The 17,301-nt window shown below is 38.2% G+C and overlaps 3 protein-coding genes and 1 long non-coding RNA gene across 5 annotated transcripts in view; 2 read left to right on the forward strand and 2 right to left on the reverse strand.

The window, feature by feature from the left end:
- LOC132700326 (diuretic hormone class 2) overlaps positions 1-17,301 on the reverse strand; it is an 89,155-nt gene that overhangs the window by 13,621 nt on the left and 58,233 nt on the right. The gene's annotated exons all lie outside the window — the stretch shown is intronic.
- LOC132700328 (uncharacterized) lies at positions 67-1,540 on the reverse strand. The gene is made up of 2 exons (XM_060667559.1): positions 1,402-1,540; positions 67-746 (listed from the first exon to the last, which is right to left on the reverse strand). The coding sequence occupies exons 1-2, from the start codon at positions 1,445-1,447 to the stop codon at positions 394-396; spliced, it is 399 nt and encodes a 132-aa protein (XP_060523542.1). The 5' UTR covers positions 1,448-1,540; the 3' UTR covers positions 67-393.
- LOC132700330 (uncharacterized) lies at positions 1,046-6,488 on the forward strand. The gene is made up of 4 exons (XR_009618633.1): positions 1,046-1,999; positions 2,060-2,123; positions 2,180-2,508; positions 6,339-6,488. It is a non-coding gene; the product is annotated as an uncharacterized LOC132700330 (long non-coding RNA).
- Positions 4,140-6,621, forward strand: LOC132700325 (uncharacterized). The gene is made up of 2 exons (XM_060667554.1): positions 4,140-6,420; positions 6,482-6,621. The coding sequence occupies exon 1, from the start codon at positions 4,155-4,157 to the stop codon at positions 6,309-6,311; it is 2,157 nt and encodes a 718-aa protein (XP_060523537.1). The 5' UTR covers positions 4,140-4,154; the 3' UTR covers positions 6,312-6,420; positions 6,482-6,621.

A 17,301-nucleotide genomic window follows, 5' to 3' on the forward strand; every position in this document is an offset into this window, starting at 1 on the left:
GATATACATCATTAGTAGATGTATAGTGCCGATATAAGCAACAGAAACCGTACATAACCTCAATTTCCTAACCCCCCCGCAGCGGGGGCCCCCCGCGCGTGGCGTCCTAGTGTCCCCCCTGTCTACCAGAGTGCGCTCCGCCCCCCACCCAGCTTGTGTAGCGTCCTGTTTTGCCCCGGTTCCGCCCGTCGCTGCTAGATGTCGCGCGCTTGTGTCGCCAGCTTGTGTAGCGTCCTGTTTTGCCCCGGTTCCGCCCGTCGCTGCTAGATGTCGCGCGCTCCGACCGTCGTAGGCCCCCCCGGTAGAGGGCGGTGACGGTGCGGCGCGGTGACGCGGTGGATCGGGAGGATAATTAAATAAACTTGAATTTTAATACATTTTATTTTATTTTATTTATAAAATTGGTCTGGCGAGGAGTTTCTTCTTCTTTTTATGTCGATTCAGTCGACCATCCCATTGTTCCTGTTCCTTGCGTTGTTCTTCTTCCCGTTCCCGGAGGAAATCTAAATACGAAGTGCACTCCTCGCCGTCCCACTCCGTCGACCACCCACCCGGGTACTCTTGCTGCTCCTTTGTTTCTTTTGATCCACCGGGTTGCTCCTGCTGCTGGTGATGTTCCCTTGTCGTTTCATGTCGTACCGGGAATTCTAACCCCCGGTACTCTTTGTGTGATTTGAATATGTGACGCCCTAAGCGATGCGCCAACATAATATGCGACTTGTCATACGGACAAACCGCGATTTTTTCTAGAACAAAACAAAGTATGATATGTAGCGTTTCCTATAAAACACACATTTTTTTTAAACAAAACTTCCAAAAAGGGGGGTTATCAAATAATTTTAAAAATTGTTTTTTAAGTTATACGCGCATACTAAAATTCACGTTTCAATTCACTGTCATTTAAATGTAAGTGTATTATTGTCAAAAGGGCAAACTGCAATTTTTTAGTACAAAAAATAAACAAAAATATGTATATATTTCTCGTTTTCCCCATAAAACGCACATTTTTGAAACAAAACTTTCAGTAATTTTAAAAATTGTTTATTTTTTAAAAGCCAAAATTCCCTATTCACTGTCATTTAAAAGATATTAAAAACGCTCAATTTAATTCGATTATTATTGTCAAAAAGGCAAACTGCAATTTTTTAGTACAAAAAATAAAACATTTTTGAAACAAATTTAAAAATTGTTTATTTTTTAAAAGCCAAAATTCCCTTTTCCATTCACTGTCATTTAAAAGCTATTAAAAACACTCAATTTAAATCGGTTATTATGCAACGTAAAAAAGATGAGTATCATATTTTAAAACAGGTAGAAACTAACCAAAAAAGTGATAACCCAAACTGAAACCCACAAGAAAAGACGCGCACTGTATAAAGGTAATTAAAATATAAAACTTACCAGTTGTAGGGTCGTAGGGAAATGGACATCGCACTTCTGTATTCATTGCACTGAATATAGTCTATAATACACATGCAACGTATTTATACACATGCACTCCCTTCCATGGTTGAATTAAAAGTCGAAAGGTCTTCTACCCACAAGCACCAACGCCGATTTGAATAGACGCGATGTTGTCGCCAGACAACCGTGCAGGTAGAAGTCTCAAGGTCAACACGCTTTCACACGGGAACGCAACCGTTTCGGACGTTGGACGAACGTATGTTGCCGCAAAAGATCAAGGCCAACTTGCTTTCATTTTTTACAATCTCCGTATGGGATGTGGAATTTCAAAACGCGCCGAGTCTAAATGTCAAGTTGTTTTGCTTGTTGAGAATAATAATTAATTGCCCCCTTTATATTTGCTCCGTGGGATTAACGTAATGGGAAAAATTTGTTGCAACGCATGTGGAGGTGTCTTCGTTTGTTAACTTTTAGAAAGTATTCTCGCACCGTATAAATACATCTCATTTTTCTCTGTTTTGTCAGTAGTTGTTTTTGGTATTATTCGTGCAACGTGGAAGCTAACTTAGTGGTTTGGTGTTCGTACAAAAAAGCAGTAAGTACCTTTTTTATTGTCTTATTTTAATTCTTTAACATTTGTTATTATTTTATAAAGTTCCTAAAGATCATCTTAGTACTCTCAACCCGTAACCGCAAATAGAATAGCAGCAATCTTAAGCGTAAGTTTTTTTTATTTTTTTAATTTTGAGATAAAATAATTAATAATAATTTATAGATGGACTTAAGTCAACTGAATCAAACCTGTCTTGCAGAAGGTGATTTTGAGCAGCCGATTGTCAAACTGCATGAATTGCCGATAGGCGTTCCGTTTAAAATTACTAGAGCCAAAATTGTTAATACAAAATTTGGCAATTCCGTGTTGCTGCAATTAGAAAATTCCGTAGTATTTCTTCCTACTCGCGTGACAGAAGCTTTCCGTCCGAGACTAGAACACTTTGCGTCGGGGCAGTACAAACTGGTCTACGAGGGATCCAAAGATATTGGAAAGCCCAACTCTTTAAAGAAATTCAAAATAATTCAAAATTAATCAACATATTATACAGGGTAAGTCTTATTTACTGTTATATATTTAATAAACCACGATGCGCGTAAAGCAGATCATTCATAGAGGGCAAATCTTAATTTTAACCTTACAAAAATTAAAAAAGCATATTTCCGACAAGTTCACTCTTAGAGATAGTGATGTGTGGCTTAGGAGACTAAATAAAAATATTGAATCTTGCAACCAAATCGTTTCTAACGAAAAGGATTTATCTATTGGGTTAAAAAGAAAATTACAAACTACAATTCAACATCTGAAAGCTATTAGAAAAATTATTCTTAATTATCAACATAAGCATTTTGGATTGGGATTACAAAGTAGTAGCCGCGAGACAAACACAAATGAAATGGTTGTATGGGAATCGGTAGCGTCGTGTTTCCAGGGAAGAGTTCAGACTGGTGTCATAATTAATTTACTTCATAAAGATTTAATTCAATTTTTAAACGATTCTCGTCCAATATTTCAACAAAAAATTAGTCAAATTTTAAAGAAATTTTTATTGCTGAAAGTAAATACCACATTTTGCGGTGAATTTATTAAGGCAAAAAATGATGTCCAAGGCGAAGTTGATGTTAAATATCTGAGTACCGGAAATGCTGTAGTTGATTTAGGAACAGAATTGAATGATTGGTTTGTTGAAAATGTGCAAGATAAAATTTTAAATCAAATGTCAGAGTTTCAGGAACGTGATTCCGGGTGGGCTTTAAATAATATTATTTATTTAGAGATTAACATTAATAAATTTGAAATGGGTAACGGGTCATCCTTCGTTGAGTTGCCTAAAGAAATTGCGAATAAAAGGGCTTGTATTAACATTAGAAATGACGATCAAGCGTGTTTTTATTGGTCAGTTGTATGCGGACTCTTTCCAGCACGTTTTCGTCAGTATTTACCCTCTTCATATCCATACTACAAAAGTGTTTTGAAAACTGAAAATTTACAAACACCTATGGAAATGAATAAAATAAGCAAATTTGAAAAAGACAATGATATTTCCATCAATGTTTATATCTTAGAGCTTAATAAAAATGAAAAAACTAGTTTTTATTCCGTGTTACCTGCACGATTAACAAAAGAAAAACGCGAAAAACATTCAAATTTGTTGTTAATACAAAATAAATATTATCCAAAAGTTAATGATTTTGATCCTGATCCGCAAGATAATGATTATGAAGAAATAAAATATCACTATTGTTACATTAAAAATTTGTCTCGATTAGTTTCCTCACAGCTCAGTAAATATAATCACAAGAAATACATTTGCGATAGGTGTTTGAATTATTTCAATAACGAAACTCGTCTACATGACCACGAAACAATATGTTCCAGTTTCAATGAGTATAAAGTGTCTTTTCCCAAATATGATTACGTTGAATTTCGAAACCATATATATAAACAAAGGACTCCGTTTGTAATTTACGCCGATTTTGAGAGTCAATTGAGAAAAGTAAATTTGAAAATTTCAGATAAAACCTCGAAATACCAAAAGCACGAAGCTTACAGTGCTGCATATTACTTTAAATGTTCTTATGATGATTCAATATCATTTTTCAAAAGTTATCGTGGTCTAGATTGTATTGATTGGTTCGTGGAGGAAATATCTAATTTATCAAAATTTGTTCGTTCAAAATTTAAGGATATTATACCAATGGATAGTGAAATTAGTCTAGATCAAAGGTCGAGTCATTGTCATATTTGTGAAAAACCTTTTTTAAAAGAAGATGTTATTGTTCGTGACCATGATCATTTTACTGGTAAATTTAGAGGTTTTGCCCATCAGGCTTGTAATTTAAATTTTAAAAAAATATTTGTAGTGCCCGTAGTATTCCAGAACCTTTCTGGATACGATAGCCACTTCCTGCTTCCGGTTTTAGCAAAAAATAGCTATGTATCCATAGTTCCGGTTAATAAGGAAAAATACATCTCTTTTACATATTTCGAACCTGATTATAACATAAAATTTAGATTTATAGATTCGTTTAGATTTTTGGGAGCATCTCTGGATAATTTAGTTTCCAGTATGGATAAAAATGAACTATATATTTTAAGAAAAGAATTTTCCGATCTCGACGAATCAAAATTAAATTTACTGTCGCAAAAAGGTATTTTTTGTTACGATTACATCGACCATATAGACAAATTAAATGAAACAACTTTACCCCCGATTGAAGAATTCTATAATAAATTAAGTGAAAGCAATATTAGTGAAGAAAAATATTCCCACGCACAAAGTGTTTGGCAGTCGTTTGAAATAAAAAATTTAGGCGAGTATTCAGATTTGTATTTAAAAACCGACGTTATTCTTCTGGCAGATATATTCGAAAATTTTCGAAAAACTTGTATGGCAACACACGTTTTGGATCCGGCGTGGTATTTCAGTATGCCCGGGTATACATGGGATTGCATGCTTAGATTCACAAAATGTCGTTTAGAACTTTTGCGCGACATTGACCAAATTATGTTTATCGAGCGGGCTATACGAGGTGGAATTTCGGTGTGTGTTGGTAGATATGCGGAGGCCAACAATAAATATATGCCCAACTACGATTCATCCAGGGATGATTCCTATATCATGTACTTTGACGTCAATAACCTCTATGGCAAGGCCATGTGCGAGCCTCTTCCTTACGGAGGATTCGACTGGATGTCTCATCAAGAGATTGATTCATTTAATGTCATGAACATTCCAGATGAATCTTCCCAAGGATATATCCTAGAGGTAGACCTGGAATACCCGCAGAAATTACATGACACACATAGAGATTTTCCATTTTGTGCCGAACATCGAGTGCCCCCCAATTCAAAGTTACCAAAACTAATGACTACTTTGTATAATAAAGAAAAATACGTCATACACTATCGCAATTTAAAACAGGCTCTCAAAAACGGTCTCGTACTAAAGAAAATTCACAAAATATTAAAATTTAACCAATCTCGTTGGTTGAAATGTTATATCGATCATAATAATAAATTAAGAACCCAAGCAAAGACAAAATTTGGTATAAATTTATACAAATTGTTTAATAATGCCGCTTACGGTAAAACAATGGAAAACATTCGCAAGCATCGTATTGTTAAATTTGTTAAAGCGTGGGATGGTCGCTACGGTGCGAAAAATTTAATTTCTAGTCCTAGATTTCACAGTAGAACCATACTTGATAACAATTTGTTGCTTATAGAATTAAAAAAATCGGAACTTTGCTTTAATAAGCCACTTTATATTGGAATGTCCATATTGGATTTGTCGAAAACGACCATGTACGAGTTTCATTATAATTACATGCTTCCAAATTTGGGTCCCGAAAAATGTAAAATTCAATACATGGATACGGACAGTTTCATTTATAATATCAAATGTTATGACGCATATGAAAGCGTTATTAAGGCCGATTTAACAAAATTTGACACGTCTGATTATCCTAATGACAATCCCTATAATATACCGCAAATCAACAAAAAGGTTTTGGGGTTGATGAAGGATGAGACTAATGGCACCATCATTAGTCATTATGCTGGGTTAAGGTCGAAAATGTATACTTTCAAAATTTTAACGGGTTCGGTAGTTAAAAAGTCAAAGGGTATTCAGTACAATATTGTAAAAAATAAAATTTCATTTGATGACTACGTAGAATGCTTAACAAATTTTAGGGAAAAGTACGCCACTCAACGAACCATTCGTTCATACACTCACAATGTATTTAGCATCGAACAAACAAAAGTTGCCTTGAGTCCTTTAGACGATAAACGTTATCTTTTGCCGAATTCATATGAAACGCTTCCGTGGGGACATTATAAAGTGCCGTAATTATTTTTTAATATATTTTTGTTACAGATTATGGTCAAACAACTTACATTAGAAAGCCTTTGTATTATAACAATTTGCGAAAATATTAGGTGTAGTGCTGATTTTTTGCGTGAGTCACCTTTGCCTTGGAAACTAACGATACTAATATTTAAATATTATTCGAAATATAGATGGAGGTACCTTAAACAACTAGCGCTCCAGTCTGATGGCAATTCTTTATTAAATTTAGAATTCATTCTGTTGAATAAGAGATTTGGATCGTCTTACAGAAATAGCATTTTGGCAACTCCAACCATTGATTTTGACGGAGAATCCGCTTACTGTTTATGGGTCAGTTATTACAGGATAAAATAATCGGAAATTTTAGTTTGTAAATCTTGTCACTTTATATTTCAAGTAGTTAAAAAATTTAAAAAGAAAAATTTTAGACTTTTATTGGATCACTATCATTTACAGCTGGATATAAATAATTTGAATGATGTATATCACGATAAACAATTTTGGTATCAAAGCTGCTTTGAAGAAGTTTTGTTCACTGTAGAAACTGAAGATGAATGTAATTTAATGCTTCACAATGAGAGGAAATATGGAAAAAAGTTACGCTTTTCTGATAGTCCATTGAACTATTAATACTGTGGTTTTATTATAACATATGTAACTGTAGATAAGACTTTTATGTATTGATTGTATTCCATTGTATTGCAACAAGAATAAACATGTATATATTTAGACGCTATTTTCTTTTTTACCACCACCACAACACCGCATAATAATTACACAGAAGTTTGTAATTGTATAATTTATTTATTATATACATTATTACTATTTTACAATTTCGTTAAATGCTAAATTATTAAATTGTTCTAGTTTTCTTTTGCACTCTTGAGCTTGCATCCGCGCCACTTGCAAGTCTGTATTAAAAAGCGCAATTTGTGTTTCAATTTCGTTGATATTGCACTCTAATCCCGACAACTGAGACGCCAAGTTTCTTTTTAAATTGAATGCCTCACAAATGACACTTTTTTCTCTACCGTCCGTGAACACTTCGAGCCAATCAGCGGATGACGTTGGAGCTGCAAACGCTTCACTTGTGGTAGTTTTCTTCTTCTTCTTGCGGGATACGACCGACGCACTTTGTTTTCGTTTGGTCGCAGATTTTTTGGTTTGTTGCTCTACAGGAACGAAGCTGGACGGGAGCACTTCTGATGAAGGAAATTGCAACTCGAAATTTTCCAAAAAATTATACAATTCGTTGGATGTCACAATTTTCTCTTGAGCCATCATATACACGTATTTATGTCAGAACTTCTAAATCGAGACTAAATTTATTTCAAAACGTCTACGTTGTCTACCCACGAATCGTGCGACTTATCCAATCCCAACCAGCGCACGAGAACCATATTGCCTCGTCTGCGCAACACCTTTTCGACGAGATATAAGTCCGGGTTAACTGTCTTCTGCAATTCTTCTTCATAAAATCCGCCCATTATGGGTTTACCCTGCATATCTTGAAGCAAATACGTTACGGGGTTAGTAACCCGTACTTTAACAATTTTAAACAATTCCGTGGTCCAATTCGGTGTATAACCTTTGTTGAAAACGTGCTTGACTTTGCTGATTCTAACGATGTCGCCGACTTTAAGTTTACGAGGACCGAATATTTTTATGCTACTATACGCGGTTTTCAAAATTCTCTTTTCGTTGCTCTTACTCACATCGATGGGTTTCGTACCCGTCGTTCTATGTTTTGTGTTATTGTATTCATCAACGATAGAGGCGAGCACATCGATCCATTTGTACGTCCCGCGTAAAGAAAAATGTCGAAACAATTTCTCTTTGAGGGTACGTATCACCCGTTCGACAATTGAGGCCTTTTTTATGCTATACGTACTATAGTGGTTAATTTTATGCTTATCCACAAGTTTCAGAAACGTGTCGTTGTAAAATTCTTTACCGAGATCCGTTTGCAAGTTTTGAGGGTGCCGTCCGTCCTTGAGAATTTTGGAAAACGCCTTGGCGACTTCGACCCCGGTTTTGGTTTTCAACGGGCGACACCATACATATTTTGAGAAACAGTCTATCACAACCAGCACGAATTTAAAATTTCTGTTTTGTTTGCTGTAGCGATCTAATTGGGCCAGATCCGCTTGCCACAGGTCATCCATCCCTCGTATTATAGTCCGGCGGCGAGTATAATTTCTGCGTGCCGGCTTGTGCAGTTCTCGAACCAGTTGTACCTTCTCTTTATTCATAATGTGTGTTCGGTTGCGATGGAGGATTTAAAACCCTTTGTTTCAATACCTTCATTATATTCTCATTTTCGTTCGTAAGTCGCTCCATTTTGGTTACAATATCATGAAATTGCTGTGACAAAACGGCGACTTTTGTCATGTGCTTTTCCAAATCTTTCTTTGCGCTCATTTCGCTTAGCTTTTGGTGGAAAACTTCGCGAAACTGCATAATTTCATTTTCGAGTGTAGTGCTACTCATTTTCAGTTGTTCTTCAAGACGCGAGAATTTAGTTTTGTCTTCAATTTGTAATCTTTTCGTGTACGCTTCGAGTTTCTGTCCAATAATCTTTCTCAATGCAATTTTTAATAAATTACTTGTCTCATCCACATATTTTTTGTTAGCCACGTCACCGTCATCGCTAGGCGTTTGGACATTGCAAATTTTTAAATTGTTCATATTGACGTTTGCGTCTGGCATATAGTCGAGGGCGCTTCTAATCACAGTATTAGTGAAGGGTCGTTTAGAGCGCAGCGCGCTAGAACGTCCAAACTTGTCCAGACTCATCGTTAAACTAACGTATAAAACCTGATTCTTTTAGCTCTTCAACGATTGAAACTATTTCGTTATCATGAGACGTGTTGCCTGCGTGTTTCGACGCGATTAGTAATTTCAGACGCTCTACGAGTTCATTGACGTCGTCCCAGTATACATATTCAGTAGGAGCGTCATTATAACGCATATTATAACCTTGACCGCTGTACGAGTACGAACGCGACTGAGATTTTATTAAGGGTCGGATGACCTTGGTATATTTTGGTACAGTCGATGCGCCTTTCAGACGTCCGATCGCGTCCCTGTGCACCTGGGTAGCCTCCATTATTTTTTTATATTGTGCCAAATCGTCTTTTGTGTATGCTATGGGATCTTTTAAAAACACCAAATTATACAAGCCGCGGGTACCGGAATATCTCTCGCCGTCTACAATAATATCGCCAGATCCTTGATGAAAATCCAGCGATTTATTGCCGAGAAACCATTTGGATGATATTTTGTCGTAAACGGGTCCGTAAACAATATCGGTGTCGGGCGATTTTACCCATAAATTTTGAATATATGAATGGGAAATTTCTGGATATTGTTCCAGGTATGATTGAAGGGATGCGTTGGCCACGCTCGATGTGTCAAACACATCATCTTCCTCCTCATCGATATTTTGCATCTCAACGCTCTTATTGGGATCCGGCGTTTCCTGAATTTCTTCCATAGGCAAAAATGATACGTTAACCTTATTTTTTGTTTCTTCGTTCGGTTCCTTTTTGTGTTCCCGCTTGACACCTCGACGTTCAGTTTTTATTTCTGCCGGTGACGGTGATAGCTTTATTTTTGCTATACGTTCTAGCGGCTCGCTGACGGGTTTGAAAAGCTTCCGAATTGACGCATCCTCTTCGCTCTTACCCAATTTTAATGTTAAATACTTCTTTCGAATAGATCTAGACAACTCGTTTACTTTTTTTTTTAGCGCCGCGTCGGCGATGTCGGCGGACGTCGCCTTCATGACTGTTTCTATCGACAATTAAATATCGACTTTTATATATTTGTCGAAACCCTTGCGGTAGCGTCCGTTTTTTACGTCGAAATCTTTGACAATTATCAAACAGCCGTACTTTTCTTTCCAGCACTCGGAACAAATTTGTTTAAACGTGTCGTATGAAACGTCGGGTGAGACATGTTCATCATAAACGTGACGTAAATTCATGTCATCCTGTTTAAACAACGCGACAATATTGCAATTGTCACGTATCAATTGCTTGGGTACCTTGGAGTATGTCTGACAGAGATAAATAGCGTCGATGGCCTTGTGTCGGCACATCGAAAAATACTCGCGAATTTTATCTTGCTTGTCGCACGCCACGTCGTCGAAAATAAACAGAGAATTCTCTTTCGCGTCGCTGGGGTCGATTATCGAGTCTCTTTCACTGTAGGGATAATATCCAACTCCTTTGACATTGCTCAATACGCGAGATAACAGTTGATATTTTGGTTGATACAACGACTTTGAGTAGACGTAAACATTTTCGAAACTTGCCCCGTTGGGGTTAAAGAGTAGCGCTAACATGGTGTTGGTTTTGCCGCAACCGCTAGGTCCGCAAAACACCGCCCTAAATGAATTGGGTAGCAGTTGACCGTGTTTGCTTTTGTTAAAGAAACCATCTCCGCAAACCAAATCTAAATTATCGATGGGGAGCTTGAGTTTCTGCTGCACCACCCGCATGACTACAATGTTTATTCGAGACACCTCGTATATATATATACGACACAAGCAATTTCCTTTAATTAGTATGTTATGCTTCGCGTCCGGAAGTGGTCTCGTTAACACGCTTATTAACAAGTTACCTTTTGAAGTACACATTCCGGGTTACCAGTTTTGCGGTCCCGGTACAAAATTGGAAAAACGCTTGAACCGAGGCGATAGCGGGGTGAATCCTTTGGACGCTGCGTGTAAGGTACACGACATTGCCTATTCGCAAAACAAATCGTTAGACGAACGTCATAAAGCGGATAAAGAATTGGAAACGCGTGCGTGGCAGCGAGTAAAATCTAAAGACGCAAAGTTTGGTGAAAAAGCTGCCGCATTCTTTGTCACCGCGACTATGAAAACTAAACGTAAGCTCGGTATGGGTCAACAACGGCGTCCCTCTGTTTCGTTTCGACAGGGTGTCGTGAAAAAGGTTCGCAATGCATTAAAGAAGAAACAATTGTTTCATATCGATAACCCTAAAATGCTTAGAAGATCGGCACTGGAAGCGCTTCGAGCTGGCAGAGCCGCTGTAAGAAAAGCGGGAGGACGTAAAAAAATTAGGGTACCTAGAATTATACCGTTCGAATCAAAATCGGGCGGTATTTTACCACTTTTACCGTTATTAGGAGCGCTAGGGGCTTTAGGTTCGCTCTCGGGCGGAGCCGCTGCTATCGCTAAAACTGTCATCGATGCGAAAAACGCACGAAAGAAACTCGAAGAGGACAACCGCCATAACCGAGCTATGGAAGAGATTGGAAAAAAGGGATCGGGTCTATTCTTGAAAAAGAGTCCGCGCGGCGGATTCGGTCTTTATCTGAAGAAACAAAAAAACTCCCAATAAAGCTACCCAGAAGGGCTCTATACGACGTCGATTTAATATCTCTGGCGCGCAAATTAAAAATTCCTCACTTCAGGGGTGTTTTTATGCGAGATAGTTTACCCCGTCGAATCAGATCGCAAGAATGCGGAATCGTAAATTTGGATGTTCGTCGAAATAGAGGAACCCACTGGGTAGCATACAAAAAGAGGAAGGGAAACGATGTTGAGTATTTTGACAGTTTCGGTAACCTTAAACCACCCGCGGAACTTGTTAAATATTTCGGCAACAGCGCCAATATCTACTATAATCACGATAGATATCAAAAGTTTACGCAATACAATTGCGGTCATTTGTGTTTGCAATTTCTCTATAAAAAGGACTGAAATCGCGGACCTATAAGCAGTCAACATGTCGATCATATTTACGTTAAAAGGGAACACGTCGACATTATCCATCGACTTTGTCAATCCGCTGCAGTTGGATGAAGATGTAGAGTACGGTTTAGCGCTGATTGGATTCCACTCTTACAACAACATTCCCAACATAGATAAGGGTTCGAATAAATTTTACTACTTCGATGGTAACAATAAAGAAAACGTAATTGAAATTCCGACCGGGTCCTATGAAATTAGCGACATTGAAACCTACATTAACGAACATCTGCCAAAAAATAAGGAAGAGAAGAATACGATCCCAAAGTTAATAGAGGAGATATCAATCAAACCCAACAATAATACGATAAAGTGTGAAATCTACAGCCCCGTATACGGGGTAAACTTTAAACAACACTCGGACAGTATCGGAAAATTATTGGGGTTTTCACAGAAAATTTTGGAGCCCAATATTATGCATTCCTCAGATTTACCCGTGGATATAATAAAAGTGCGAACGATACATGTAGATAGTAACATAACGTCTGGAGCGTTCTACAACGACAGACCTTCGCACACAATTTACGAGTTTGCCTTGTCCGTCGATCCGGGGTACGCCATCGACGAAACTCCTAAATATCTAACGTACTTGCCAGTAAACAAACGACAAATCTACAACATTACCCTACAGGTTCTGGACCAAAACTTTGAGTTGGTTAATTTCCGAGGTGAAGAAATCATCATTAGATTGGAACTTAAAAAATTAACGTAATGTTGATTTTCAACTCAATCGGAGACGCTGGTGAATATAAAAAAGCGAACATCCAAAAGGTAGGGTTAGTAACAAAACCGAGGCGTATCCGTAAAGGTCGTCTTACATTGAGCAACAAACAATTTCTCCGATCACTGGGCTACGATGTTATCGAATCAAATATTCGACATACACAGAAAGCCAAAATTTGATGAATCTATCCAGCGTGTGGAGACCCGCACCTATCATCCCTTTGTGAAATCTTTTTTGAACAACGACACCATTGAGATCACGATCAATCAAGGAGATGCCTGGCTGCTTATGTACGACGCTGCTATTTGCATTAAGGGATCGCTGAAACGTCTCACGGGAACCGACCAAGTGCAATTTGTAAACAATGCAGGAGCATTTTTTTTTGAAACTATATCGTACGAGCTGAATGGGAAAGAAGTGGATAGCGTGCGTGATCCGGGTATAGTTAGTACGATTAGAGGTTATCTATGTTACTCGAAAGATGACTCATCGCATCTAGATATTTCCGGCTGGAATTTCCCTGAAAATGCGATTCACGATACAGAAAATGGACATTTTAGCATGCGAATCCCGTTACGACACTTTTTAAACATATTTAATGATTTTAATATGATAACTTGTGGAAAACAAACCATAAGATTGGTAAGAGCCAGACATGACAAAAATTGTATGATAATTAAACCAATGGGCGGTGTTGCGGCCAGTGCAATTAAAACAACGGCGGAATTAAAAATTGATAGTGTTGATCTTAGGGTCAAGCACATATTTCCAAACGACGAAATCAAATTGGCTCTGCTGAAATCGATTAGATTAGATCAACCCATATTGATACCCTATAGACGATGGGAACTTCATGAATATCCTGCCCTAACCGCGGGCTCTACCAAAGAAATTTGGTCTGTCAAGACGTGCGCGGCTATCGAAAGCCCCCGATACGTAATAGTCGCTTTTCAAACAAATCGCAAAGACAACGAAGCGAAAAATGCGACGCTTTTCGATCACGTCGACGTAACGGATATAAGATTAACACTAAACGGAGAATATTACCCTCACGAACGTTTACGATTAGATTTTGAAAAGAATGACTTCGTGGAAGCGCATCACAATTACACGGATTTCTACCCCAGTTATAAGGGATGTGAGGAAAAAACTGCGTTGCTTGACTATATGGCTTTCAAAAACTGCGCGATTTTCGTCATTGACTGTTCTCAAAGAAACGACAGTGTAAAATCCAGCACTGTCGACGTAAAGTTAGACATCGAAGCAAAAAAGGGATTTCCCGCGAATACACGTGCCTATTGCATCATCATTCACGATTGTATCGTGGAACAACTACCGCTCAGCGAGATTGTTCGAAATCTAACATAAATACCGCCGGAGGAACCTAATCTTAACCAGTCATATTAAAAATGCGCATCGTTGCGGTAGATATTCAAGGCTTCCAGTTAGAAGATGGATTTGTCGTTAAAGAAATGGCTGTCTACAATGGATGTCAAATTAGTCATTACGTTTTGAAACCGCCGCGTGAATATTGCACGTTGACCGGTGCAGAAAAAAGAACGGTACGCTGGCTCGAACAATATCATCACGGTCTCAAATACAGTTCTGGTTTTGTTCAATATTCCGACATTGATACGTTGATCGGACTACTGATAGAAAATGCTGACTTGATATACGTGAGAGGAAGATCAAAAATGGAATTTTTAATGTCGAAAATGGATCAGGAGGATGTCGCATGCAGAGTCATTAACGTGGAGAAATTCGATGATGATAATTGGTTGAATCCGCCGAAATTTCAACCGGATCACGCCCATTGCATGTTTCACTCCGGAGGAAGACTGCGCATGTGCGCGTTGAGAAATTCTGCCCTTTTATATAATTGGTTGTATTCAAGGATCCCTGTATGAAATAAAACTTTCTTTATTTAAATAAGACTTTTTATTTCAATCCAAAAAAATTAATAATACATTTACACGTAAAAATAAAGCACGCTAATGCTATGATATGAATACAAACTGCGAAACTGTAATCTATTGAAGTATAATTCTTTTTTCGTTCCATTTCTCGAGTAATATTCTGCGTCATCTCACGCAAAATAGCGACTAAAAGCGTTTGGTTCATCACTTCTCTTTGTTATTTTACCTATAAAAGATTAGCTAGGAACCGAATACATTTTAGTATTTTACTGACCTTGAACGAGATGAGAGTCTTGTTGCTATGCTACGCTGTCTTTACTACCTGTTCGGACGTGTCGACGATAGTCGCCGCGCTGCCCGAGGAAGGGGTGATTGAATATTTACAAAAATTCGGATTCCTTTCACCTAACGACAACGAATCTTTAACGCAGATCAATGCGTCGAGTTTGCAACGTGCCCTAATGGATTTTCAGGATTTCTATAATTTACCGGTGGATGGTACTCTTAATAACGAAACCGTCGAACTAATAAATAAACCCCGATGTGGTGTAATAGAAAATGCCTTCACGACTGTTTCGCGATGGCAGAAAACGGATTTAAATTGGTATATTCAAGTACCGCCCAGTCACTATCAAGAGTTAAAAGTGCTGGCAACCGAGGTTTTTAAAATATGGAGTGATGAATCAAATTTAAATTTTTTCTTAAATTACTCAGAGCCGGATATAATGATTTTGATGTCTGACAAATATACTACCCACAGACAAAGCATAAGATGTAAAGGGAACGAATCCTGTCCTTTTGCTTTTGACGGAAGGGGTAACATATTAGGACATGCATTTTTTCCAAATCAACAACAAGAGTGCGTGGAAGTTCATTTGGATAAATCCGAAGATTGGTACTACGGTTTAGAAGTGCCTGCGCCCGGAGGAAAAACGAGCTTGTTTACTGTGTTGTTCCACGAAATTGGACATACGTTGGGTTTGGCGCACAGTAACGATCGCAATGCCATTATGTACCCTTGGTATAGCTTAAATTCTAAGACATTGTCATACGACGATGTTGCAGGTCTTCAACGTTTATATGGTAAAAAAACCACAACCACCGTCCGCGTAACAACTCCGACCACAACAACATCAACTACCACTACTACCACAACTACGAAACCTCCGATAGGGAAAAACGAAACAAAAGTACCAGATTTGTGTCACGTAAATCCATCCATATTTTTGGTTACGTCTAACCATCATATGTATCTATTTTACGACAAATGGGTTTGGATAATAAGATTAGGTGATAAAGTCTACATGGAACCTAAAATGATATCAGATTATGTCCCTATTTACGCTCCTATTTCGCATATCTACCAGAGACCCAACGGACAACTTTTGGTAGTCACCGGTGATTCGTTTTATTTACTTCACTTCCCGAGTTTCACGGTAGTGGGCGACCGACAAAGCGTCCAGCGACTGGGTGTGCCTGCGGGTAAAACAGTGAACGCTATTTTTAATACGTATGGCGGTCGAACGTATATATTTTACGGTAAACGCTACTATGCAGAAATAGACGAGTGTTCTTTGAGTGCGAGTGAACACGGTTTTACTACGGAACTGTTTCCGGGTCTGCCCGACGATTTGTCGGGCGCGTTTCGATACACCAACGGACATTTGTATTTTTTCAAAGAGAAAACGTATTACGAATACAACGAATTTTTGAATAAATTAACGAGAGTCGGTGAAATAGACTTGAGTCTTGTCGCAATTAATTGTCCCACAGAGAGTGTCTTTAAACAAATTAGGGATTTGTTAAGAAAGTTATCGATCTTTCACAACAATGAATAAGAAGTTAGTTTTCTTCGACGATTTTAGAAGCTTGGATACCGATCAACTTGAATTGATTCCTGTGCAACATTTCTTGGAGCATGTGAGACCGCACGATTTGTTAAATATGTGGCATAAGTTACCAGTACGACATCGCAACAATTTTGAATTGCAAACTCATTTGCCCTGCTTTGTTCACTATAACAGACCGGACAGCAAAATGCATATCGACGGCCCGGCACCTCCCCAGAATAAATGTCATTATTGTTTGAGTGTTATAAAAGCAGTTACCGAGATCTAGGATAGATTCATTCGGGCTAGAAACATGGTTTTGTTAAGTGCTCACTTTGTTTTGTTGTCGGCTGTGGTACAAAACGTTTTCTATATACATAAACCTAAGGATGTGATTGAAGCGTTCGTTTGTTTCAAAAATCGGTGCATTTGGCCCGATACGTGGACGCGTATGCAACTCGCTCAGGTCAACGGAATCGACAAGCTACAAACTTTTAGCGTGACATTGTCGAATAACACTACCGCAGATAAGCCGTATTTAAATTACAAGGTACGTTTCGTTTTCGCGAACCGGAGCTACGAAGACCACGGCGAATGGCAAACGATCGCTATCAAGAATTCCAATAACACCAGCGGCGGCGTTAACGACAATTGCGGTAACGAATACAACATCTCGGCAGATCGAAAAACTATTTTAATCCCGCTATATGTAACTACGTGCGCTTGTTTGCTTCTTTTG

Source organism: Cylas formicarius, unplaced genomic scaffold, assembly GCF_029955315.1.
Source record: "Cylas formicarius isolate icCylForm1 unplaced genomic scaffold, icCylForm1.1 PGA_scaffold_4__25_contigs__length_36172078, whole genome shotgun sequence".
NCBI lineage: Eukaryota > Metazoa > Arthropoda > Insecta > Coleoptera > Brentidae > Cylas > Cylas formicarius.